This window comes from Eubalaena glacialis, chromosome 10 (genome assembly GCF_028564815.1).
Source record: "Eubalaena glacialis isolate mEubGla1 chromosome 10, mEubGla1.1.hap2.+ XY, whole genome shotgun sequence".
In the NCBI taxonomy this organism is placed as follows: Eukaryota; Metazoa; Chordata; class Mammalia; order Artiodactyla; family Balaenidae; genus Eubalaena; species Eubalaena glacialis.
In genome coordinates, this window is record NC_083725.1 from 8,080,041 (window position 1) to 8,106,862 (window position 26,822).

General features: G+C 38.9%; 2 protein-coding genes and 1 long non-coding RNA gene across 3 annotated transcripts in view; 2 read left to right on the forward strand and 1 right to left on the reverse strand.

The window, feature by feature from the left end:
• LOC133099226 (uncharacterized) overlaps positions 1-26,822 on the forward strand; it is a 64,505-nt gene that overhangs the window by 11,350 nt on the left and 26,333 nt on the right. Inside the window, exon 3 of the long non-coding RNA XR_009702306.1 lies at positions 13,213-13,478. This is a non-coding gene — a long non-coding RNA (uncharacterized LOC133099226). The remainder of the gene's footprint in view (positions 1-13,212; positions 13,479-26,822) is intronic.
• Positions 15,098-17,021, reverse strand: PATE3 (prostate and testis expressed 3). The gene is made up of 3 exons (XM_061202500.1): positions 16,973-17,021; positions 15,658-15,780; positions 15,098-15,240 (listed from the first exon to the last, which is right to left on the reverse strand). Exons 1-3 carry the CDS (start codon positions 17,019-17,021, stop codon positions 15,098-15,100), a joined length of 315 nt encoding a protein of 104 aa, XP_061058483.1.
• Positions 20,769-21,880, forward strand: PATE2 (prostate and testis expressed 2). Its single transcript, XM_061203458.1, has 3 exons — positions 20,769-20,787; positions 21,256-21,384; positions 21,744-21,880. The coding sequence occupies exons 2-3, from the start codon at positions 21,267-21,269 to the stop codon at positions 21,878-21,880; spliced, it is 255 nt and encodes an 84-aa protein (XP_061059441.1). The 5' UTR covers positions 20,769-20,787; positions 21,256-21,266.

A 26,822-nucleotide genomic window follows, 5' to 3' on the forward strand; every position in this document is an offset into this window, starting at 1 on the left:
ATTTTCTCTGTCTTTAATTTTTGTCAGTTTGATTAATATGTGTCTCGGTATGTTCCTCCTTGGGTTTATCCTGTATGAGACTCTGTGCACTTCCTGGACTTGGGTGACTGTTTCCTTTCCCATGATAGGGAAGTTTTCAGCTATTGTCTCTTCAAATATTTTCTCAGGCCCTCTCTCTCTCTTCGCCTTCTGGGACCCCTATAATGTGAATGTTGGTGTATTTAATGTTGTCCCAGAGGTCTCTTAGACTGTCTTCATTTCTTTTCATTCTTTTTTCTTTATTCTGTTCCACAGCAGTAATTTCACTATGCTGTCTTCCAGCTCACCTTTTCATTTTGCCTCATTTATTCTGCTATTGATTCCTTCTAGTGTATTTTTCATTTCAATTATTATATTCTTCAACTCTGTTTGTTCTTTAAATCTTCTAGGTCTTTGTTAAACATTTCTTGTATCTTCTCGATCTGTGCCTCCATTCTTTTTCTGAGACTTTGGATCATCTTTACTATCATTACTCTGAATTCTTTTTCTGGTAGTTTGCCTATCTCCATTTGTTTAGTTGGTCTTCTGGTGTTTTATCTTGTTCCTTCGTCTGGAAGATATTCCTCTGCTGTCTCATTTTGTCTAACTTACTGTGTTTGCAGTCTCTGTTTTGCAGGCTGCAGGATTGTATCAGTAGTTCCTCTTGGCTTCTGGTATCTGCCCCCTGGTGGGTGATGCTGGTCTAGAGGCTTGTGCAGGCTTCCTGGTGGGAGGGACTGGTGCCTGCCCACTGGGTGGAGCTGGTTCTTATCCCTCTGGTGGACAGGGCTGTGTCAAGGGGGCTGTTTAGAGGTGGCTGTAGACTCAGGAAGACTTTAGGCAGCCTGTCTGCTGGTGGGTGGGGCTGTGTTCCTGCCCTGTTGGTTGTTTGGCCTGAGGCATCCCAGCACTGGAGCCAACAGGCTGTTGGGTGGGGCCAGGTCTTGGTGTTAAAATGGCAGCCTCCAGAAGAGCTCATGCCAATGAGCACTCCACAATACCTCTGCCACCAGTGTCCCCATTCCTACAGTGAGCCACAGGCACCCCTACCTAGCCAGTATACCCTCCAAGACCAGCAGGTAGGTCTGGCCCAGGCTCCTATGAAGTCACTGCTTTTTCCCTAGGTTCCGGTGTGCACGAGACCTTATGTGTGCCTCCAGAGTGGAGTTTCTATTTCCTCCAGTTCTATGGAGCTCTTGCATTCAAGCCCTGCTGGCCTTCAAAGCAAATGCTCTGGGGGCTCCTCCTCCTGATTCCAGAACCCCAGGCTGGGGAGTGTGACATGGGGCTTAGTACTCTCACTCCTGTGGGAGAACCTCTGTGATATAATTATTTTCCAGTGTGTGGGTCACCCACCCAGCATGTATGGGATCTGATTATATTGCATATGCACCCCTCCTACAATCTTGTTGTGGCTTCTTCTTTGTCTTTGGATGTATAATATCTTTTGTGGTAGGTCCTAGTCTTTTTTGTCAATGGTTGTTCACAGTTTGTTGTGATTTTAGTATTTTCATGAGAGGAGGTGAGCTCAAGTCCTTCTATTCCACCATCTTGTCTCCTTCCTCAGGGACATTTTATTTACTGATGTAAAATAAACTTTTTCCAGCCTGGCTTGAGCACGTGGTCAGAGAGACATTAACACCCCACCCTCACCCCAGTTACATACACCCTCATTAAGAACTTCTGTTTTAAACTCTCCTGAAGCCAAGATTCCTCACTCAGATCTTGGTTGTTCAGTCTAGTGACAGAGAATAGTCTATATGCAAATAAGGATTCTTGGGGAGCCTATGCATGGAATGTCAGATTCCCCCAATGCTTGCCTGCACTCTTTCTTTTGCTGCATTGTATCCTTTGTCTTTAAATAAAAGTGGCACTTAGTATGCTCTATGAGTAAGTATGCTCCATAAGGAATAAGTATGTTCTATGAAGTCTGGTGTGTCCTTTCAAATATCTAAACTTGGGAAATCTTTGCAAAGCCTCAAAGAAATACTCAAAAAATTTCAAGAAATAGAAATAATATAAGCAATATTTATTTACCACATGCAATAAACTAAAGCTAAAAACAAGACTGAAAAGACTCTACAACGAGGAAATATTAGAAACATGTTATTAAGCAACTCCTATGTCAAAAGGGCAATCCAAGAACAAAAAAATGTAGACTTTCTTAACAGCAAACATGAAAAACATGACATAGAAACTATGGAATACAGCAAAAGCATTTACTAGAGGAAAATACATAGCATTAAATACACATACAAATGAAAAAAGAAAATGAATGAATTAAACACTCAACTCAAAGTAGCAGAACAAGAAAAACAAAGTAAGCAGAGAGAAAGAAAGAACTAGCAATAAATAAATGTAGAAATCTAAGAGTTAGGGTTTTATTTTCATTTGGCTGTGTTACTTTCTGTAACTGTGTACCATAGACTTAATGGCTTAAAAACACACACATTTTTTATCTCACAGTTTCTATAGGTCAGAAGTCCAGGCACATCTTAGCTGGGTTCTCAGCTCAGAATCCCACAAGGCTGCAGTCAAGTGTAGGCCAGGCCATGTTCTCATCTGGAGACCTAACTGAGGAAGAATCCACTTCCAATCTCCCTCTGGTTGTTGATAGACTTAATCTTGTTGTAGTATAGGACTAGGTCTGTATTTTATTTCTGGCTATTGGCTAGGACCTCTTTCAGTTTGCAGAGGCTATCCACAGTTCCCTGCCATGTGGCCATCCCCACAGGCAATTTTAATATCACTTCTTTAAGGCCAGTGGGAGAATCTCTCTTTCTAGTCTGCAAAGTGAGTCTTATACAATGTAACATGATAATATGAGTAACACCCCATCACCTTTGCTATATTCTATTGGTTAGAATCAAGTCACAGGTTCTGCCCACACACAAGGGGCGGGGGGTTATCCAAGTGTGTGACTCATTGGGTATATCCCATACCTTAGGGTATGTCTGCCACAGGTAGAAAACGGAAAACAGAAAAATATATAATGAACTAAAAAGTTCATCTAAATAGGCAAATCGCAAGTTAACATATTATTTTTTTTAAAAAGACTTCACAAATATTAAAAATTAGATATTGCAAAGGATAAATAAATATCCAAACTGAGGAAATTTAAACAAATATTTAAGTTTCAAAACTAATTTGTATAATTCCACACAAATGGATATAAGCAATAATTGAAATAGGTAATTTTCTAGGAAAATAGAATTTTTACCCAAACTGACCAAAGTAGGATTAGGAAGTCTACACAAACTGATTTCTATCAAAGAAATAGAGAAAATTATGAAAGAGTTTCCATCACCTCCCAAAGAAGCATTAGACTTGTACAGTTTCACAGAAAACTTCCAAAAAACCTTTAAAGATTAGATGATCCTAGTGCTACTTAAACTATTTTGTACTATAGATGAGGAAAGGAAATTTCATTGTTTTTATTAAGCAAATATTAATATCTAAATCCAATTTGAGTTTACATAATATAGAGCACTATAAAAATCTCACTTATAAAAATACTTCAATTTTAAAATCTTTAACAAAATATTAGCAGATTTCAAAAGCAGATGAGGAGATAATATATAATGAATCATTTAGTTTTTGTTGAGTAACCATTTAAAAACTCAGTGGCTTAAAATATATCTATAGGGGCTTCCTTGGTGGCTCAGTGGTTAAGAATCCGCCTGCCAATGCAGGGGACACGGGTTCGAGCCCTGGTCAGGGAAGATCCCACATGCCACGGAGCAACTAAGCCCGTGCACCACAACTACTGAGCCTGCGCTCTGGAGCCCGCGATCCACAAGTACTGAATCCCTCATGCCAGAACTACTGAAGCCCGTGCGCCTAGAGCCCGTGCTCCACAACGAGAAGCCACCGCAATGAGAAGCCCGCGCACCACAACAAAGAGTAGCCCCCGCTCCCTGCAACTAGAGAAAAGCCCGCGCACAGCAACGAAGGCCCAATGCAGCCAAAAATAAAATAAAAAATAAATAAATTAAAAAAATATATATATGTATATTTTTAAAATTAATTAATTAATTAATTAATTTTTGGCTGCATTGGGTCTTTGTTGCTGCGCACGGGCTTTCCCTAGTTGCAGAGAGCAGGGGCTACTCTTTGTTATGGTATGTGGGCTTCTCATTGCAGTGGCTTCTCTTGTGGAGCATGGGCTCTAGGTGCGTGAGCTTCAGTAGTTGTGGCTTGTGGGCTCAGTAGTTGTGGCTCGTGGGCTCTAGAGCACAGGTTCAGTAGTCGTGGCGCCCGGGCTTAGTTGCTCCGTGGCATGTGGGATCTTCCCAGACCAGGGCTCGAACCCGTGTTCGAGCAAGACCCAAGCCCATTTTAAACGTCTGATTACATTAAGTTTGCTGACACCCCAGTGGCCAAAGCAAGCTACATGGCCAAGCCTAGAATTAGGAGACTGGGCAGGTTATCCCACCTACAATGGGAGGACAATGAAAAATTATAGGTCAGAGGATGTAGACAAAACGAGGGGTGAATAATTGGAGCCAGATAATGCAATATATTTACTATACATCATGACTATGTGAGTCTTATTCTAGGGATGTAAGCGTGGTTTAATGTTAAAAAATATCAATTAATATAGTATAATAACTGAGAAAAATTAGATGATCATCTTCAAAGAAAACAAGAAGTCATTTGACAAAATTTAACACCCATTTATATGAAAAAAAACAATAAAAGGGGAATTGATGAGTATCTTTTTTTTTGTACTTTATTTTTTATAAATTTATTTATTTTTTAGTTATTTATTTTTGACTGCGTTGAGTCTTCGTTGCTGTGCACGGGCTTTCTCTAGTTGCGGTGAGCGGGGGCTACTTTTCGTTGTGGTGCACGGGCTTCTCATTGTGGTGGCTTCTCTTGTTGCGGAGCACGGACTCTAGGCGTGCAGGCTTCAGTAGTTGTGGCACGCAGCCTCAGTAGTTGGGCTCTAGAGTGCTGTCTCAGTAGTTGTGGTGCATGGGCTTAGTTGCTCCGGCATGTGGGATCCTCCCGGACCAGGGATTGAACTCGTGTCTCCTGCGTTGGCAGGCAGATTCTTAACCACTGCGCCACTGAGCAAGTCCCAATGAATATGTCTTTAACATGATAAAATGATGTATACGTCAGTCCCAAAGCCACTATTTTATGTAATGGGGAAACATTAGATGGTCATGCTAAAATAAGGAATAAGGCAAGGACAGCTCATTAATATAATATTAGAAGTATAGCCAATGCAATTAGACAACAGAAAGCAATTAGAGGGCTTAGAATTTGAAAGGAGGAGGCAAAACTATTTTCTTTTTCAAATGAAAGAGTGTATAAAAAATCTTATGAAACCAAAGAATCAATAGAAAAACTGAGATATAATGATAATTTATTAAAGTACTAGGACATGAAATTAACATTCAGTTATCAATAGCCTTTGCATTACAATAACAACTTAGAATATAAAATGGAATCTCATATACAACAGAAAAAATCCTTATAAAGAAAGCTATTAAAACCTCCTGAAAGATACAGTAGTTGACTTGAAAAAATACTGGCAAAAGCATACCATCACTTTTTGCCCTGGAGTTAAGACATGTTGAATATAAAGATCAATGGGAAGAATAAACAAGAAATGCCAGCAAAATGCTAAAGAAGAGCAATGAAGGAGGGCTAGCTTTTTCAAATATTGAACTCAACTACAAAGCCTCTGTAATTAAAACAATATTAATACATGAATAGTTGAAGAGAACTTCTTGAAAATATTTCCATGATGGTTTAAATGGCAGTTAAAATTTTTTTAATTGAAGTAATGCTCCCTCTGTTTCTTCCTATGTTATAACCCTCAAATATAACTAACAGTTCTGAATTCTATCATCATATGTCTGTCTTACTTGTTTTTAAAGTTCAGGTAAATGAAATTGTGTAAATGAAGTGAACTGTACCCTTGTCTGCCTGGCTCCTTTTGCTCATCATCATGTCTTTGAGAGTTATCCATGTTGCTGCAAGTAGCAGTAGTTTAGTCTTTATACTGTGATGTGGTGTTCTGTTGTACAAATATACCACACCATCTTTTCTACTGTTGATGAGCAGTTGTACTGTTTCTAGTTTTTAGCTATCACAAATAAAGCATCCATGAACATCTTTTGGCAACTCTTCTATTAGAAAACAGACATTAATAAAAAATCGACTGTGTGTTGTTTGTTCAAAGGAAGCAAAATAACTCTATCAGCTGCTCTAAGGGCATGAAAAACAATGATTAAAGCAATCTTCTAATCTGATCCAGGACTAATATGGCTGGGAACAGTTAAAAGGTTCAAGAAGAAGGTTGGGGTTTTAAATGAAATGCTTTCTGGAAAAGTAGCAGACTATGAAACTATTAAATAATTCTCTACATTTTTTAAAGATTAAAATGTAGCACATTTTAATCACAGCTGGGCCTTTCATAGGGGAATTCAATTGGAAATGTGACCTCCCAAAATACACACTGACCCTCCAGTGAGCTAATTTCTATTAAAGAAAGAAGTGCTTTCTAAGGAATTTGGAAGCCCAAACAGCTTGTCCAATTGCCCTGAATGATAAGGGGGGGAAAAGACAAGTCTTTAGAACCAGAGGGATTAGAGCTGTTATAGTGATTTAAGATTGTGCAATTTATGCTAATTCTGTCATCTCTCTTGGCCTCTGTTTACTCCTCTGAGCATTCTTATAAACATCTTTTTTTGGACCTATTCACTCATTTTGCTGCCTAGGGTAGAACCACTAAGTCATAGGGTGCACCTATAATGAGATTGAGAACATACTTAGCATATTTTTTCAAACTGATTGTACAGTCTCATCAGCAACATTTTTCAGATACTTATTGACCTTTTGGGAATTCTTTTTTGTGAAGAACCTGTTCAAGCCTTTTGCCCATTTTTTGTTGTGTAGTTTGTCATTATCAAATTGATTTTTAATTTTTATAAGATATAGTTGATATATAACAATGTGTAAGTTAAAGGTGTACAATGTGTTGATTTGATACATTTATATATTGCAGTATAATTACCACTGTAGCGTTAGCTAATGCCTCTATCACATCACATAATTATCATTTCTTTTTTGTGGTGGGAATAATTAAGATCTAGTCTCTTAGCAACATTGAAGTTTATAATTGTGTATTATTGTCTGTAATCACTATTTTGTGCATTATCTCTCTGGGACATATTTATCTACTGGTTGCAAGTTTGTATCCTTAAACAACATTTCCCCTATTTCCCCACCCTGAAGCCCCTGGTAACCACCATTCTACTCTGTTCTTACTAGCTTGGCTTTTTTAGGTTCCAAATACATGGGAGATCATACAGTATTTGTCTTCCTCTGTCTGATTTATTTCATTTAGCATAATGCCCTCAAGTTTCATTCTTGTTACTGCAAATGGCAGAATTTCCTTCTTTCTCATAGCTGAATAATATTCCATTGTATATATATGTACACCACATCTTCTTTATTCATTCATATTTTGATGTTGATGGAGACTTAGGTTATCTCCATATCTTGACTATTATAACTAATGCTGCAATAACATGGGAGTGCATATATATATATTACTTTTGTTGCTTGTGATTTTGGTGTCATGTCTAAAAACTTTTGCCAAGACCAGTGTCCAGAAGTTTCTTTCCTATATTTTCTTCTAGAAGTTTGGTGGTTGAAGAGACTATTCTTTCCCCATTGAGTGTTCTTGGCTCCATTGTCAAAGATCAGCTGACTGTAAATGTAGGGGTTTATTTCTGGGCTCTCTATTCTATTTCATTGATCTGTGTGTCTATTTTTATGCCAGTACTGTACTGTTGTAATTACTATAGCTGTGTAGTATAGCTTGATATCAGGAATTATGATGCCTCCAACTTTGTTCTTCCTTCTCATGATTGCTTTGGTTATTCAGTGTCTTTTGTGGTTCCATACAAATTTTAGAATTGTTTTTCTATTTCTGTAAAAAAATGCCACACCATTGGAATTTTGATAGGTACTGTGTTGAATCTATAGCTGGCTTTGGGTAGTATGGACATTTTAACAATATTAATTCTTCCAATTCATGAACATGGGATATCTTTTCATTTGCTTGTGTCTTATATTTCTTTCATCAGTGTCTTGTACTTTTCATCATACAGATCTTTCACTTCCTTGGTTAAAAGGTATATTGCTTTTTATGCTATTGTGAATGAGGTATTTTTATTTCTTTTTCAGATGTTTTGTCGTTAGTGTATAAACACAACTGATTTCTGTGCATTGAGTTTATATCCTGCAACTCTACTGAATTTGTTGATTAGTTCTAACAGTTTTTTGGTTAAGTCTTTAGGGTTTTCTATATCGAAGGTCATATCATCTGCAAATATGACAATTTTACTTCTTCCTTTTCAATTTAAATGCCTTTTATTTCTTTTTCTTGCCTAATTGCTCTGACTAGGGCTTCCAGTATATGTCAAATAACAGTGGTTAGAGAGAGCACCCTTGTCTCATTCTTGATTTTAGAGGAAAAGCTCTCAATTTTGTACTGTATATATAATGTTAGCTGTGGGTTTGTCATAAATTGCCTTTGTTATGTTGAGGTATGTTCCTACTATAACCAATGTTTTGAGGATTTTTATCATGAAAGGATGTTATATTTTGTCAAATGCTTTTTCTGCATCTATTGAGATGATCATATAATTTTTATCTTTCATTCTATTAATGTGGTGTATCACATTTATTGATGTGCATTGGTTGAACCATACTTGCATCCCAGAGATAAATCCTATTTGGTCACAATGTATAATCCTTTCAATATGTTGTTGAGTTCGGTTTGCTAATATTTTGTTGAGAATTTCTGCCTCTATATTTATCAGAGATATTGGTCTATAGTTTTCCTTCCTTGTAGTGTCCTTATCTGGCTTTGGTATCAGGGTAGTACTGGTCTTGTAAAATGAATTTGGAAATGTTCCTTCCTCCTTAATTTTTGGGAATCCTTTGAGAAGGATTGGCATTAATTCTTCTTTAAATGTATGGTAGAATTTGCCAGTGAAGCCATCTGGTCCTTCAGTTTTCTCTGTTGGGAGGCTTTTGATTGCTGATTCAGTCTCCTTACTTATTATTGGTCTGTTCAGATTATCTATTTCTTCCTGATTCAGTCTTCATAGGTTGTATGTTTCTAGGAATTGATCCATTTCTTCTAGGTTAACCAACTGATTGACCTGTAATTGTTCTTAGTAGTCTCATATGATCCTTATTATTTCTGTGTTATCATTTGTAGTGTCTCCTCTTTCATTTCTGAATTTATTATTTGAATCTCTTTTTTTTTTCTTAGTCCAGTTAATGATTTGTCAATTTTGTTTATCTTTTCAAAAAAAACAGATCTTAGTTTTGTTTATTTAAAAAAATGTTTGGTCTCTATTGCATTTATTTTCACTCCAATTTTTGTGATTTCTTTGCTTCTGCTAACTTTGGGCTTAGTTTGTTCTTCTTTTCCTAGTTCCTTGAAGTGTAAAGTTAGGTTGTTTATTTGAGATCTTTCTATTTTCTTAATATATGCATTTATCACTATAAATTTTCCTCTTAGAACTGCTTTTGCAGTACCCCATAAATTTTAGTATGTTGTGATTCCATTTTTATTTGCTTCAAGATACTATTTGATTTCTCATTTGATTTCTTTTTTGAGTCTTTGGTTGTTCTGGAGTGTGTTGTTTAATTTCCACATGTTTGTAGATTTTCCAGTTTCCTCTTTTACTGATTTCTAGGTTCGTACCATTGTGGTCAGAAAAAAATACTTGGTATCATTTCAGTCTTTAAAAATTTCCTAAGACTTGTTTTGTGTCCAGATGATCTATCTGGATCATCTATCTGTATGATCTATCTATTGCTGAAAGTAGGGTACTGAAGTTCCCTACTACTGTTGTATCATAGTCTATTTCTCTTTTACCCTGCTAGTATTGTCTTAATACATTTATGTGCTTCATAAAGTTGGGTTTGTATATATTTATCATCGTCATATCTTCTTGGTGAATTGGCCCCTTTATCATTATATATTGACCTTCTTTGTCTCTTGTTACTGTTTTTTGGCTTAAAGCCTAATTTTTGTGATATAAGTATAGCTACCCCTGCTTTCTTTTGGTTTCCTCTTGCATGGATTACCTTTTTTCATCTCTTCACTTTGAGCCTATATGTGTCCTTAACACATTTTTGACTGGAGACATATTATAGCCACAAGCATTAGTTTCTGCAAAAATCTCCCAGTCAATAATGTGTTAAAACTGAAGTCAGTCTCTTGTAGGCAGCACATGGTTTGGTCTTGTTGTTTTATCCTTCCAGCCACTCTGTGCCTTTTGATTGGTGAATTCAATCCATTTACATTTAGAGTTATTATTGATATGTAAGGACTTACTAATGCCATCTTATTAATTGTTTTCTGGTTTTTTTGTATTTATATTGTTTCTTTTTCCTGTTGTTTCTGCCTACCTTTGTAAATTGGTGTTTTCCATGGTGGTTTGCTCTGTTTCCCCTTTCTTTATCTTTTGTACCTCTACTCAAGGGTTTTGTTTTGTGGTTACCATGAGTCTTCCCCCCACCCAGTTTTATTGAGAAATAATTAACATACATCACTATATAAGTTTAAGGTGTACTTCATGGTGGTTTGGTTTACATATATTGTGAAATGGTCATCATAATAGGTTTAGTTAACATCCTTTATCTCATAGAGATACAATAAAAAGAAAAAAAAGTCTCCTTGTGATGAGAGCTCTTAGCAACTTTCTTATAACTGGAAGTTTGTACCTTTTGACTATCTTTTTCCAATTTCCCCTCCACCATGAGTCTTATATAAGACATCTCATGGGTAAAACAATCTAGTTCAACCTGATAGCAACTTAATTTTGATTGTCTACAAAACTTCACTCTTTTACTTCATCTTTTTTATATTTTGAGGTCATTATTTACCTCTTTTTATATTGTGTATTTATTAACAAATTATAGTAGCTAAATTATATTTAATGCTTTTTCCTTTGACCTTTGTAGTATAGTTAAGTGGTTAACAAACCATGCTATTAGAGTTTTCTAAGTTTGACTGTATATTTACCTGTACCAGTGTGTTATATATTTTCATATGTCTTCATGTCACTAATTAACATCTTTTTATTTCACCTTGTATAACTCCTTTCTGCATCTCTTGCAAGGCAGGTCTAGTGGTGATGAATTCCCTCAGCTTTTGTTTGTCTAGGAAAGCTGTAAGATTTTTATGTTCTGGATACAAGTTCTATGTAGGATATCAGTATTGCAAATATCTTCTCCAAGTCCTTAACTTGTCTTTTCACTCTCTTACTGATACATTTTGATGAACCGCCATTGTTAATTTCAATGAAGTCTAACTTATCAATGTTTAAAAATGGTTTTGCTGTTCAGATGATGTTTAAGTAACCGTTTGCCTATTCCGAAGTTACAAATACATGCTGTGCTTTCTTCTAGAAGTTTTATTGTTTCACTTTTCACTTTAAACCTACAATCCAGTTTGAATTTGTTTTTTGTGTATGTTGTGAGGTAGAGGTAATGTGTAGAAAAATTTAACTAAGTAGAGAACCCAGAATTAGTGTTAAGTGCTAATGGAAATTCAGCATATTATGAAAGAGGCATCTCAAATTAGTTGAGAAAAATATAAACTTTAAAATAAATGTTTTTGATACCCTGAGATAACCATAATTCAAAAAGATACATGTACCACAATGTTCATTGCAGCACTATTTACAATAGCCAGGATATGGAAACAACCTAAATGTCCATTGACAGACGAATGGATAAAGAAGATGTGGCACATATATAGAATGGAATATTACTCAGCCATAAAAAGGAATGAAATTGAGTTATTTGTAGTAAGGTAGATGGACCTAGAGTCAGTGATACAGAGTGAAGTAAGTCAGAAAGAGAAAAACAAATACCGTATGCTAACACATATATATATATATAATCTAGGAAAATGGTACTGATGAACCTAGTGGTAGGGCAGGAATAAAGATGTAGATGTAGAGAACGGACTTGAGGACACAGTGGGGGAAGGGGAGGCTGGGATGTAGTGAGAGAGTAGCATTGACATATATACACTACCAAATGTAAAATAGATAGCTAGTGGGAAGCCGCTGCATAGCACAGGGAGATCAGCTCGGTGCTTTGTGATGACCTACAGGGGTGGGAGGGAGGCTCAAGAGGGAGAGGATATGGGGATATATGTATGCATAGAGCTGATTCATGTAGTACAGCAGAAACTAACACAACATTGTAAAGCAATTTTACTCCAGTAAAGATGTATTTAAAAAATAAATAAAAAATAAATGTTGTTGGACTAATTGGCTAGTCATGTGGAAATAGATTAAATTGGATCAGTTTCTTACAAGGGTAAATTCCAAATGGAGAATCAAAATGTTAATTTAAATCCATGAAAGTATTAGAAGGAAACATGGATGAATTATTATCTAACCTGGAGCATAAAAAGTGGCTGAATTCCATTAGTTATCAGTAAAGTGTAAGATAACTTTTACGATGAGTAGACTAGTTAAAATTTAAATGACTGATAGGACTTCCCTGGCGGTCCAGCAGTTAGGACTCTGAGCTTCCACTGCAGGGGGTGAGGGTTCGATCCCTGGTCAGGGAACTAAGATCCCACATGCTGCAAGGTGCAGCCAAAAAGTAAAAAAACAAAAAACAAAACAATAAATGACTGATAATAATTGGTGATGGGAATTATGTAGAGTAACTGGAATTCTCATACAGTACTGGTAGGACTATATATTGGTACCACCACTTTGGTAAACTATTTGGCAGTTTCTTTTAAAGTTATGCATATGCCTACCCTATGACTCATACATGTTACTTTTAATTACCTACCAAAGAGAAATGAGTGTGTATGTCCATCAAAACTCTTATATGAAAATGTTCATAGCAGCTTTATTCACAATAGCCCAAAGCTGGAAACAACTCAATGTCCATCAATAAGAGAATTGATTTAATAAATTGTAGTGTATGTATACAATGGGAAAAAAAAGAATAAACTTTTGATATAAGCGAAAACATGCATGAATCTTAAAAATATTATGGTGAGTGATAGAAACCAGACTCAAGGTAGTACTTTCTGTATAATTTCTTTTATAATAAGTTCAAGAACAGGCTGGGACTTCCCTGGTGGCACAGTGGTTAAGAATCTGCCTGCCAATGCAGGGGACATGGGTTCGAACCCTGGTCCGGGAAGATCCCACATGCCGTGGGGCAACTAAGCTCGTGCGCCACAACTACTGAGCCTGCACTCTAGAGTCTGTGAGCCACAACTACTGAAGCCATGCTCCTAGAGCCCGTGCTCTGCAACAAAAGAAGCCACCACAGTGAGAAGCCCACGCACCGCAACGAAGAGTAGCCCCCGCTCGCTGCAACTAGAGAAAGGCCCGCGCGCAGCAATGAAGACCCAATGCAGCCAAAAAAAAGAACAGGTAAAATTAGTTCTATGGTGATAGAAGTTAGAATAATACTTTTGGGAGTGGATTGTTACCTGAAGAAACTTACTAAGGTGATAAAAATATTCTATGTTTTAAATGAGATGTGGTTATATAGATTTATACATTTTTCAAATCACATCAAACTGTATATTTTAAAATATGTGCATTTTATTATATATGAATTATACTTTAATTAAGAAGATAATTATTATTCAACTCATAATGAATAACAGATCTTGTTAACAATAATCAATAGGGCTAAAATCTGTTAGATGATAGATTGAAGGGAAACTTTATATGGTATAGATAAATCTGAGAACAAGCAAATTTATCTGATCAATCCTGACATCATTAAAACTAGGAAAACATGTGCTTTCGGATATTTCCAAGGGTTGGGCCAGATTACCCTTTCTAAACTTCCAGGCCTATTTCATACTTGATATAATAAAGTATTGATTATGAATTTTGAAGTAAGATTAGCTCTTGAGTTTTAGAAGAATCCCATCAAAAAAATTTTTTTTTAGTTAATATATTTGAGTAGTGGAGGGTCCCATAGTAAGAAATGTCCTTTTCATAATCTCTTTGAGAAAAACACATGGTATGTTGGCACTGGAGTGAACATTCTATGCCTGGTAGGGAGTAGAGGTTACCATTCCCGGTACACTCAACAAAATAGGTAAAAACCCAGAAAAGTCATGCTAAACAGATGGACAAGAAAAATTCCATCAGCTTTACAGACTGTTCAATTAAACACAATAAAGTTTAATTGGCCAGCTAAAGGCAATAGAGATGAATAAGACAAGGCACATGTTCTAGCTGTGATTTATAACATACTAGGGCAAATTAGACAAACAGAGAAATGATTCATTTTTGTGAGACAGTGTCAAAAAAAAAAAAAAGTACCCATAAAGTGACTTGGGTATTCAGAAGAGGGAGAATTTGTATAGTCATTGTGTTCATTGCTGGGGAGGTCAGAGTAGAGGTGGGTGGCAAAAGAGGAAAGGAATTGAGAAGACTAGAAGAGGAATAGGAAGAAATGAGAGTTGTAATGTATCTTGAATGTACATCTTGACAGGCCTAGAAGTGGCTATGTGTGAGCTGTGAATGTCACAGAGGCAGGAAATTCTTTATTTGCTGTTTCTTACATTGTATGTGGAGACACCGTGTAAATGCTAAGAAAATCATGACTGAGTGTGAGATGGACACTGTCCACGGGGGAGAATAACTTTTTGCCACTAGAGGAAAATCTTGAGTGTCCACCATCTGTTTTGTTGCTACTTCTGCTTAATCATAGCCATGATAAGAATTTCTAGTCCGCCTCCACTATCTAAGATAATCGCAAGGATCTAGAATGGTCTTGTTTTAAAGTTTTCTACTGGGCCTCTTGGGGGAGGCCTCTTGAAGTACAGAAATGCCAGACCCTGTAATGGGAGAAATCTGTTGTTCAGAATCATTATCCTCCGACTGAGGTAGGAACCAAGCTTGAGGCAACAGGAAGGATAACACTGAATTACAGAGAGAGCTGGGATCCTTCCAGGACAGACAGGGCAGAAAAGCAAGGGCGGGCAGACTGTGAAGGCAGAGAAACATCAATAACATTTTAAAGGGACAACTTAGGAGAAAAAATATTTTAGATTTTTGAAGTTACAATAATTGTAGTTGCAGCATGTATGAACATAAGTTCTATCGTTGAGATTGTATGTCAATTCTCTGCAGAATCTCTGACACACCATATATGATAACTGGAGGATGTTATCTGTAATAAGAAGGAATCATAGAAAATAAGCCAGTGATCTAAGTTCTTTAAAGACAAGTCAAACCTGGCACTAGTCCTGTCAGTAAAAATTTAATTAGGCATCCGAGGTAGGTTTGGGGTTGGCTTCCCATCTTGTACTTCCCAAGGGGACTCAGGCAGGGAGATGAAGAAATCACAGGTCCCCTGCAGGGGTTATTTGCCTAAGTTCCCTGGCAACCCTCAACTCTTTGTACAGATGCTTCTTCCTCCTGTCTCATTTCCCCAAGTCCTCTTCTGTCTGCATGCACAGAGACCCATGCCCAGGGGTATAAGGCACTTTGGTTCCTCTCTTGAGTTGGCCTTAGTCTGAGATAGGAAATTGGTGAAGTACTCTCCTAAGAATTTTCTAGGAATCTCACAGCACCTCCTCTAACTTACCCTGGAAGATCTTTAAGATCATGCACGTCTCGTGCTTCTCAGCAACACAGACACCGAAGCCCCTTCTACAGCGATCTGTCTGTGTGCGAAGGTGGCATGTTATGCATCTCAGGGGTGTCACTGCTGGAGAGCACAGAGCTGGTGTGAGGCCAGGGGAGGCAGGGACTTAGAAGAAGCTAGACCTATCCAGGCCTGGGGTGCGGGGTGCAGTGCAGGGGCGGGTGGAGAGCTGGTGGCTGGGATCCGGGCGTAAGCAGCTGGATCTCTCACCAACTCCACATCCCCGAGAAATGCCTCTGTGAGAGTTAAAGGTTTCTGGTCCCGACTTCAGCCCTTTTAACCTGGTGACTTTGAGCAAAGATTTTGCCTCCGGCTAAATGGTTTTCCGGCTTAAAAATGGTTCTGTTAATGCTGGCCTGGCTTACCTGGCAGCACTGTAGTGTATCACAAGAGTGTGATAATGAGGCTGAGAGCTTTAAACTGTTTTACCTATGCTAGCATTACTACGATGGGATTTGTGAGATTGGCGGCTTACGTATTGTTAGGTGATATACTCTGTTTTTAACTTGGAACTGAATCTACGTGAAGACCTCATGAATTATATCATAGTCAGTGCCACTTTATGTGGTACTGTGGGGTGAGCTGGTCAAAATACAGGTTTAATTAAAAAACACCTCTCCCGGATGCACCTAAGTGAGAAGGTAACATTTATGGAGCATCTCATATGGGCCATGTTCTCTTACTTTGTATCTGATTTAATCCTCACAAAAGCCTTGTAAGTAGGGATTTCCCCATTTCTCAAGTGAGCAACCAGAGGAACAGAGAATTTAAGACAGTGACTGAAACATTTTTTAATCTGTCTGATTCCAGTGCCTCCAGTATTTTCTTTCCTGCAATCATTTGTTGTAATATAAAAATCCCTGATAAGGGCATCAAAAGCCCTTGATAGCACCAAAACCAACTACAAAATTATTCACTGTAGACTCAGCAGATGGGGTACAGATTTATAAATGGGAAGGATGTCCTGAGGAAAATCTCACTAGGAGTTTTGATTATGGGGAATGGTAGGGACAGAGTGGAGAGCACTCTGATGGGGCAGCCACAGCGGCTTGAGCCCTTGGTGGGGAGTGGCCGAATGTTGAAAAGGGCAGACAAGTTGGCATGGAGGCCCAGGGAGCATTCTGAAGGCTGGCTTCCCCTCCCACATAAACGTGGTCAAGACTCAGCCCCGCATGGACACCAACTACACATATGGAGTTCCATGGGGCTTCCTAGATCCTGTCTCTGGAGCCCACTCCTCAAGTCTGTGACTCACCCACAATGCAGCAGACGACGGGTAAGAGCAACAAGAAGTGTTTGTCCATCCTGACAGAGAAGTCTGTTACACAGGAAGAAAAGAAGCCAGGGTCTGCAAGCACAGGTCTTCAGGCCACAAGAAGAAACCTTCCTCTTCATCATAGAGCAGGAATTATTCATGCCTAAGGGGAACCAATCACACAAGGTTTCCTCTGGGAGCTCAAGTTCATGCTCTCTCCACCCCATAGCAGAGAATGATAATTAATAAATGTTGGAGCTTACATGAAGTTAACTTTGTTTTTTTATATACTGTCCATCATAGTAATTATTATTAATGCAGTTGTGATATTATCATTCTTATCCCAATTTCACAGAGGAGGAAACTGAGGCTTGGTGAGGTCCAGCATCTTACCCAAGATCACATATCTAGTAATTTATAGCGCCAGTACTCAGAGCAAGACTTTCTAGTTTCAGAAGCCATACTTTTAACCATCTTGATTGAATGCCTTTTGGAGATTTATTCATACATTCAACTAATATTTATTGAGAGCTTTTATGGACCAGGCACAGTTTCATGTGTAAGAGCAGAGCAACGAATAAGTCCAAAAAAAGCTCACCTAGCTCCACACTTTATGGATGAGAAAACGAAGAGTGAAAGAGATGAAAAGGTGTATAATCTATGACCAAGCTGGGCCTTCCACCTAGAATTTCTGATTCTCAGCCCAGAACTCTTTCACTTTACTAGAAATCTGTTCTCCAAGGCCAGGGACTGTTTACTTTGTAGGGATGTGAAATCATCTCTAGAATTATCACATGGCTTGATCTTTAGGAAATTTATATTGTGAATCTGGCCAGTTTTGCCCATGCTTTAGGTATCTATCTCTACAAAAGTTAACTCAGGTAAGGTTCACCATGGGTAAACCACTGGAAAATTATGACCAGTTCTGGCACTGTCAGTCTCTGAAACCCATCAGTGAGCTTATGGTACTTTGGCTAGAGGCAATAGGAATCTTCTGTCATGAATTCATTTTAACGACATGTTCTTTAGTTGTAGAAACAATATGTTCATCAAAATATCTCAAGGATGACATTTTTAGATATCAGATAAAGATTGGGTGAAATAAAGTCTTAGCTCAAATGCCACAAAATTTATAGTGTTCCTTTTCTATGACCAGAGTGTGGAGCCCATCTTTGCCTAATAAGAGAGGCCTTAAACATGAGGGAATTTGTTCCTTTGAAAAGAATTGATTCTAGAATGGCAATCAAGATTGTGAAGTCTTTGAATCTCATTTTCTATTCTTCCATCTTTCAGGAGAAGATGTTGGAAACTAGATAGCATTTTTCAGGACTTTCCAAAGGCTTATCAAGAAGGCAAACTTCTGAGCCTTTATTTGTCACCTGTTTTCTCTTCTCTCTCTTTAAAGCGAGTGACTCTAGAATCATAGCAAAGGAAGAAGAAATTCTAGGTCAAACCACAGAGGGTTTGCCCAGTTTCTATTCTTCTTCCTTCAAGGTGCCCCTTGGCAGATATTTTCTGGAAGGCCCATTGAATTCTGAATCTCTTTTCTACGGGATTATTTTCAGCTAGGATTGTAGAATTTTGCAACTCCACCCAAGCAAGAGGTTCTCTGATCTACTTCTCATCCTACCACAGTATCTCATCCATCAAATTTTCTCTTGTAAACAATGTCTTGTGGTATGTGTGAGCCTTCTAAAGTAGAATGTGTATTTGTGGATGTGAATCTGGAACTCGAAATAGGGGTCTGAGGTAGAGATATGAAACTGAGCCTCATCAGCTCGTGGATGACCTCAAGCTTGAGCTATGAGAAGGGGACCCAGTTCTCGCCCAGTCTCAGTGAATCAGAACTCAACTAGTTCCCAGCTGCTAACCCACCCAAAGCAAATTAAACAGTTTGTTCTAAAGCTGACTGTGTCTTCACAGTTCATTCTAGAAGACAATGTAATTAATCTTTCCATCTTTTCCAATACCCAAAGCCAAATGTAAGCCTCGCTGCAGCTTAACACCTGACAGGATGCTCCCAACATCATCCTCACAGCCAGGCTCTTGGCCCTTGAATGCCAAAACCACAGTTACAGCCTCCACCTCATTGCCTCTCTCAGCCAGGTGCCCTTTCCTGCATGTGGCTCCTTTTGACTGCAGTTTCTGACACCGACCCTAGGAAAAGGGCCCAGGCTTCTCCTGAGATTCTAAGCACTGCACAGGGAGTTAGTGCTTGATAGTTTCCAGGGCCTTAACAAATATGAGCTTTCTCTTTTCCCAGACTTTAATAAACTACTGATACCAGTCCTATGATGAAAATTATTCTGGACGTCAGTAACTCACCCAGAGTCACATGTTGGCAAGCAGCAGAGCCAGGACCTGAACCCATGTGTGTACCAAACTTAAGTTTGGGATAAAGGGAGATGTCCTTTCTAGAATTCAGTATTGGTACAGAGGAGTGGGTACTTTAATGTCTTTTCCAGCCCTGGGAAAAATGACTCTTTTCATTGATGTCTTGCAATGGCACAATAATGAGGAGGAAATCCCATTTTACGTGCTTGGGACAAAGTAATCTCAGCAACAAGTGCAGTGCATTGTCCCCTTGAGCCCCTCTCTTTACCCATATGCCATCACCTCCAACAAGGTGCATCTCTCTGAGTTTCTTGCTCACCCATGTCTCTAGAACCACATGACCAGCTCTCATCCCAGTGTGTCAGGTTGCCTGACATCTCTGTATTTTGACATTTGCTGTTCCTTTGGGTTCCTGTCCCTATTCACTTCTTCTAGCTAACACATCACTAGCCTTCAAAGTCCGGCTCAACTATCCCTTCTTCAGGGAAGCCTTCCCTGGTCAGGCAGTCAACTTTGAATGTCTCTCATTTAGGGCCCCATAGCCAACTGTGCTTGATGTACTTGTGGTCTCCTTAACTAGACTCATGTCTTTGTGAGGCCACAGATTAGTGGCCTGGTTCGCTTGGTGACTTCTTTTTTTGTGATGTTGGCATTTGGTACGTGTGTAGAAAATATTTACTTTAAAAAATCCATGAATTAGTTAATCACACCTGAAGGCAAACTAGGCACATCTCACCTTTCTGCTGAAACGTCCCTTTCCTACACCACAGAAGGGACACTCAGTGTTTCCCCCACATTCAGACTATACCTGGAATCCTGAACTTCATTCCTGGTGCTTCAGTCTAAGTGAGACAAAGACAAATCTGAGATTATCCTGAGATTAGTGAAGAGAGCTAAAAGGAACTAAGGTGTCCAAATCCTGTCTTGAAATATCTGAAAGGTTAAAATGTGGGAAAAAAATTTAACTTTACTTGTAGAGCACAAGGCTTAGCTATACAATAATGAATAAAGAATGTATATATATATGTGTGTGTGTGTGTGTGTGTATTTATATATATTCATCATTGAGGAGAATTTTAAAATAGATACCTTAGGGGCATTGAGACTCCAGTTGGTGGTTCGGTTGGTTCTGGGAACATTGAGGTACTGTTCGTCACTGAAAGTTTATGATTATATGATTTAGATGAATAGCCCAAGGACAGAACACTGGGGGAGATCAACCAGTACCTTCCACAGGCAACTGCACATGACCAAAGTCCCAGGATGTTTGTCCTGTTTCTGCTGTGCATAGCCTTTCTGGTCTGCGTGAGTAAGGGTAAGTCCTGGAGACAGAGGAAGGGTTGGTTGTTGAGTAAGAGATGGGAAGATGCTGGGGAAGGAGAAATTTCCAGAATTGGCTCTTGGGGCTTTGGCCGATGCATGTGCGATTATGACAGGGAAACTTCTTCTTTTCACAGGTGAATTTCGTGAACATCTGATAGGTACGACCACAGCTAGTCTAAAGTCCTTGGTAAAAAGGTTATTGGTGACATTTTTGGAGTAAACCTTCCCCTCCATCTTTTGAGAGAGCTGTTATCCATTCCTACTATAGAATCCTAGGAGTTTGATCTTCTCCCAGACCAATTTAGTCCATTTCGTGGAGTAAGGAAGCTAAAATCCCTGTCTTTGCTTCCTTTTCCCCATTACTGGACAAAATCATTAGGCTAGATAAGGGGTTCATTACTTGGGGACCATAGATAAATTTTCCAGGAACTCCAACCTTTTGAGATTATATACAATATTTGATTTATGTCTGTATAAGTTAGCTTTCACAAGATTATCAAAGGGAACAGGGTCCCGAGATAAGTTGCGAACCACTAGTCAATAGTAAGTTCCTGTTGGGAAGCCCCCAGGCCTGGAGAACCTTCTCCATACTGCATCCTTTAAGCACCTCTTTCTGTGTCTGGCAGAGCCTTCGACGATGTGTTATAAATGTAAAAAATATCATCTTGGGATATGCTATGAAGGCATGAGGTCCTGCACCCGGAAGTACCACCAGACCTGTGCTGTTGAAAACATTTACTTACTTACCGGAAAAGGTAGTGTTGGGTATAAAGTGACTGCGAAATAACCACCTTTTCCCCCTTAGAGACAGTTACCTGCTTTTGTCCGCGGAATACGTGGGTGAGTGGGATGGGTGAGGGTGGGGTGGTCCTGCAGAGGGTATGGCAAAGATGGACTTTTCCTTAAGACAGCATTGAGGAAAGGAAAGGTGAATGTTCCTTTTAAGTTAGGAAATAAAATCCATTCTCTGGGTCAGTAATTAATAGACTCTGTCTTTTAGCTCATTTGGGGCTAGAGAAAAATTGGTGAGTCTCTGAAAAGAGGTTATTCCTAGGAATATGGTAGGAGAAAACAGAGTCATTACAGTTATATTCGCTTTCTTTCACCTCCTCAGGGCGGAGTATGTATTTTTATTCAAAACTGTCGTGTATGACCAACTGTGAGGACATCAACTTCTTAAGTTTTGAAAAGAGGACAGAGCTCATCTGTTGCAAACATAAAAACTATTGCAACCTCCCTGAGGGAGTCTAGTTCTGCATCTCTCCTGGATTTTTGATTTTTCTTCAACTCACCATCCCCTTTATCTTTTCCCCCAAACCGGTATTTTGCTCTCCACTTCTAACCAATGGTAGAGAGTGAGAAAGCCAGCTGGTAGTGAAGAGTAGCCATCATACGAAGGCTACTAGGAGATAATTGATTCTCGTTCATGATGGAGCACTAGACGGAACGTTTGCAAATCCCTGCACACAGCGTTTTGGTTTTCTTATGATGGTGCTGCCGTGAATAGTGTTGGGTTTTAAATTGGTTATTTATTATCTCCTATATGGAAATGCAAAGACTTGGGTCAAAATAATCCCGAGCTCGTCCTGGGAATTCGGTGATCATACTTTATCCTTGTCCATACCCACTCCTCTGGGCTGGGATTCTCTCTTGATTAGTTCTGACACCTGGCACTCTCCTTTTGCCCATGGGTTATGGAGATAAAAGAAGACTAACTCCAGTTTCCCAATTTGCTGGCAACATGAGCCCCATCTTTCTCTGGTAGCGCTCTTAGGAGGAATCTCAGGCCAGGAAAAAACTGGACAGGCAAAAGGATGAGACATCAAGAAAAATTTTAGGGGCATTTCAGTTTGTGGAAACTAAGATATGAGAAACAATTTGGTGTGGGTGGAGTTATCATGGCCCTTCCTGGCCAGGTAGCCAGGTAGCACGTGGTTGAACTAAGTTATTGAATTGGAAATGGAAACCTTGTGCCAGAATGGCTGGTCAGTCTCCTCTCATAAGAATGTGAAAAAAATGTTGATAATAAAGCAGGTGAAGATAATAGAATGTATAGAGATGCCATGTAGTAGTGTTCCAGTTACAAAGTGTCCTATGTAAGATGCAGTTATGAGTAAACAGAAGGGATGATATAGCAGAAGCTAGTGGGGGTGGGAAGAGATGCAGGTGACACGGAATGAAACAAATAGGCAGAGAGAAACTGAGTAGCGGTGGCGGTGAAACAACCCACCTGTGGCCAAGGTGGTGAAGCTTCCCTGGGTATAGAATAACCCTGGCATTTCTCTCCTTGTGAATGAAGCTTACTGCAGTTCTTGGTCCTAGATTTCCACGATCATTTTTCTCCCTTACTATGCCACATGAAATTCTTACAGTAAAACAGTTACCCCTCTACTTGAAGAGTTTGGTGTACTCTCTGCCTTTGTCTGCGCCTGAAAATATAACCCTTCCTGAGGAATTCTCATCTGGGATTTTAGCTGGGATGAAGAAAGACATGTAGATAACTTTTTCAAAATAGGCAGGCAGGTTAGAAAAGCCAATGTAACATGGGTATTTTGAGTTAGGGAAGCAACATATATTTTTAAAAATTTTATTGAAGTATAGTCCATTTACAATGTTTTAATTTCTGCTGTACAGCAAAGTGATTCAGTTATACATATATATGTTCTTTTTCATATTCTTTTCCATTATGGTTTATCACAGGATATTGAATATAGTTCCCTGTGCTATACAGTAAGACCTTGTTGTTTATCCATCCTGTATATACTAGTTTGCATCTGCTAATCCCAAACTCCCAATCCTTCCCTCCTCCACCCCCCACCCCCTTGGCAACCACAAGTCTGTTTTCTGTATCTGTGAGTCTGTTTCTGTTTCATAGATATGTTCATTTGTGTCATATTTTAGATTCCACATACAAGTGATATCATATGTTATTTGTCTTTCTTTTTCTGACTGACTTCTCTTAGTATGATAATCTCTAGGTGCATCCATGTTCCTGCAAATGGCATTATTTCATTTTTTTTTAATGGCTGAGTAATATTCCGTTGTGTATAGTACCACATCTTCTTTATCCATTCATCTGTCGATGGACATTTAGGGGAAACAACATACTTTTATTTCTGGCTGTATATGGACTCTCTCACCCATTGAATCATGGGGTTGGGAGACGTCATTCAGAAAAAAAAGAGAGAGAGGGATCATTGTTTTTCACTGAGTTTCAAAATAGACTTTAAAAATATTTGTGAATCAATGTTTAGACAAAACTTGGCTTTGTTGAACAAGAAGTTTCTAATTATAAAATCTTTCCTTGATCTTTCAAGAACAAGCATTGGCATTCTCAGCAATAGAGCATTGAATATTACATTATGTAGTGGATGATTTTGATTTGATTTTGGTGCCCTGTCCAAATCCTTTTTGCTAATCAGTGCATCTGCGACCCAGCTGCGTTGAGTGTTGGCTTATGACAATCCACAGCTATTTACTTCTCTGGAGATTTGCCCTCTGCCAAATGGGAGCTACCTCGCCTGGATGCTGAGCTCCCAACTAGAGCAAAGACCTCAGCCAACAAATGGCCGACTCCTTCCATCAAGCTGGGACTAAGTCTGCGGTGCAATTTTTGTGCCAGAGCTTTTCCATGGGCTCTGACTAAAGCCAGTCTCCAGTTGAGACCATGTTACTGTTAACATTTCCCCTGACCTCCCTTGCTTTCTTTACTCCCCCTCTAAATTTTAAGCTGAGAAGACCAAGTGTTTTCTACCATTGTAGGGCATGGAGCTCTAAAATAAGATGAGGAAATTCCCCGGAATTCCAGTGGTTAGGACGCTGAGCTTTCACTGCCGAGGGCACGGGTTCGATCCCTGGTCGGGGAACTAAGACCCCACGAGACACGTGGTGCGGCCAAAAATTTAAAAAAAAAATTTTTTTTTAATAAAAAAATTTTTTTAAATATAAAATAAAACAAGATGAGGTTGGGTTAGAAAATGCAGTTACATTTTGGTACCTCTGAGTGGCAGTGCATGTAGCGTGTGAATTAGCTCCTCATGAATGAGGAGAATCTTTTTTATTAGGCTTCCTTACAGCCTAGATAAAGTTGCTGTAATCTTGGAGAGAATTTTCTTTTGGTTTACCACATCTTGGGATATTCTTCCTGTTTCCATTTTCCAACTTGAACAAATGAACAGAATAAGACCTAGGTGAAAATTTCTTTACGCCCATGATAGCACACCAAGTATCAATCCTGAAATAAGCATAAGCTCTTTTTTCATATATGCACATTTTTTCTTCACATATCATTTTAAAGACAGTAATTTGCCTACTAATCTAAATGTTAATTTGGAGTTGACTGGTAAGTAATACATACAACCTTATGCATTAAATCAAAATAATTTTCACATATATTAAAGATTTAAATGTAATAAAATCCTTACTTTTTAATTGTTGTGACTATTACTGTTTGACCTCTTCGTGTGCGATAGACACGTGTTTTGTACTTTTCATAAATGATCTCATTTAATCTTCACAACTTCCTATGAAGTAGCTAGTATTGTAAAACAATGTAGTAGATGAAAAACCCAAAGAAGAGATTGCCCAGATGCTAATTGGGTAACTCAACAAGTATCACACAATTTTCCAGTTATTATTGATGCATAAAAAATGATTGTGTTCACTAGTACTGTGGGTCAGCAATTCAGAAAGTAGGTAGTAGGGATGGCTTGTCTCTGCTGCATGATGTCTGCGACCACAACTGGAGAGACTTGAAGGCTGGAGGTGATTCGAGAGTGGGAGACTGGAATTATTCAGACGTGTCTTCACTTCTACATTTTTGCCATTGATACTGGTGTAAGTTGTGATGTCACCTGGGGCTGTTGGTCAGAACACCTACATATGGACTCCATATGACTTGGGCCCCTGTACTGCATGGAAGCCCAGGCTTCTTACACAGAAGCTTAGGGGCTCTAAAGGCAAGTGTATATTCTAGCAAGGTGGAAGTTGCATCACATTTGGAAGTCGTGCATCATCACTTCTGCTACATTCTATTGGTTATAAGTGAATCACAAGCCTGGCCAGGTTCCACTTTTGATTGGAGAGTAGTTAAGTTGTAGAAGAGCTTGTGATATGGGAGATATTGTTGTAGCCATCTTTGGAAAATACAGTCTGTTACAACTAGTTAATGGCAGAGCTGGAATTGAATCCAGTATCTATACAATCCCAAAGCACTCTCTCATTCTAAGCTCACTATTATATTAAAGATATTGAGAAATATTTATATAATCTAGTGATAGAGGGAGTTTTTCTAATCATGACATCAGTCACAAAACAGGACAAAATTGATAGATTTGGGAATTCCCCGGCAGTCCAGTGGTTAGGACTTGGTGCTTTCACTGCCAGGGTTTGATCCCTGGTCGGGGAACTAAGATCCCACAAGCCGCGTGGCGAGGCCAAAAAAAAGATTGATAGGTTAGACCACATACAGAAGTAAATGTTTTTGTATGGTAAATCAAAACCATCAAAAAACCCCCCACATAATATAAAGATTGTTATTTTCCCTTAGCTGTTGTATCTTTAGTTGAATACCTAAAGAGAATAAAGCTCCCTAAAGACCTGTTACCATGATTGTCTATTGTTGTCAAAGAAAGGATTGTGGAAATAAGACAAAAAAGAAGAGTCTCCAGTGGGTCAGAGAGCAGGATGGAGAAGGGTAGAGAATTGATCTGAAAGGGGTAAATGGAAGAAAACCAGTACACTCCACCACCTTTACCTCTCAGCATCCATTCTCCTTCATTTAGGTGGAAACTGCATTCCCAGCACGGGGAATGAGAAACTTCCCATTACAACCTTGCAAGATGATAGAAATTCAGTCATATTATCACCCAAAACTAGGAAATAGCTACCCCCAGGGCTCTTTCTGGTGGGAGTCAAGAGAGAGCCTTGAAATGAGCAAGCAGTGTAAAATCTTCGCTGCAGGCCCCATCCTGTAACTGGACGTGAGGCTGAGGATAATACTCACAGCTGCATCCGCACAGCGTCTGCTCCATCCTCTCTCACTTCTGCCAGTGTCTCAGCTGGACAGGGTTCTTGACCTGATGGCCTCGTCCAGCCTTTGCTCCTGTAAGATCTGAACCCTTGGTGGTTTTGTCCTTATTGCATTGCTGCAGGTTTCTATTGAACAAGTCTGTTGGACAAGAGAGTACTAAGG

What these genes read in the sequence shown, in the direction of transcription:
- PATE3 (XM_061202500.1), bottom strand. Translation starts at nt 17,021, where the DNA reads ATGGACAAACACTTCTTGTTGCTCTTACCCGTCGTCTGCTGCATTGTG. An exon ending in CGTCGTCTGCTGCATTGTGG is followed by an intron (nt 15,781 to 16,972) that starts GTGAGTCACAGA and finishes TGTGCTCTCCAG; the next exon opens with CAGTGACACCCCTGAGATGC. An exon ending in GATCTTAAAGATCTTCCAGG is followed by an intron (nt 15,241 to 15,657) that starts GTAAGTTAGAGG and finishes TTCTTATTACAG; the next exon opens with ATAACATCCTCCAGTTATCA.
- PATE2 (XM_061203458.1), top strand. Translation starts at nt 21,267, where the DNA reads ATGTGTTATAAATGTAAAAAATATCATCTTGGGATATGCTATGAAGGC. An exon ending in TTACTTACTTACCGGAAAAG is followed by an intron (nt 21,385 to 21,743) that starts GTAGTGTTGGGT and finishes TCACCTCCTCAG; the next exon opens with GGCGGAGTATGTATTTTTAT.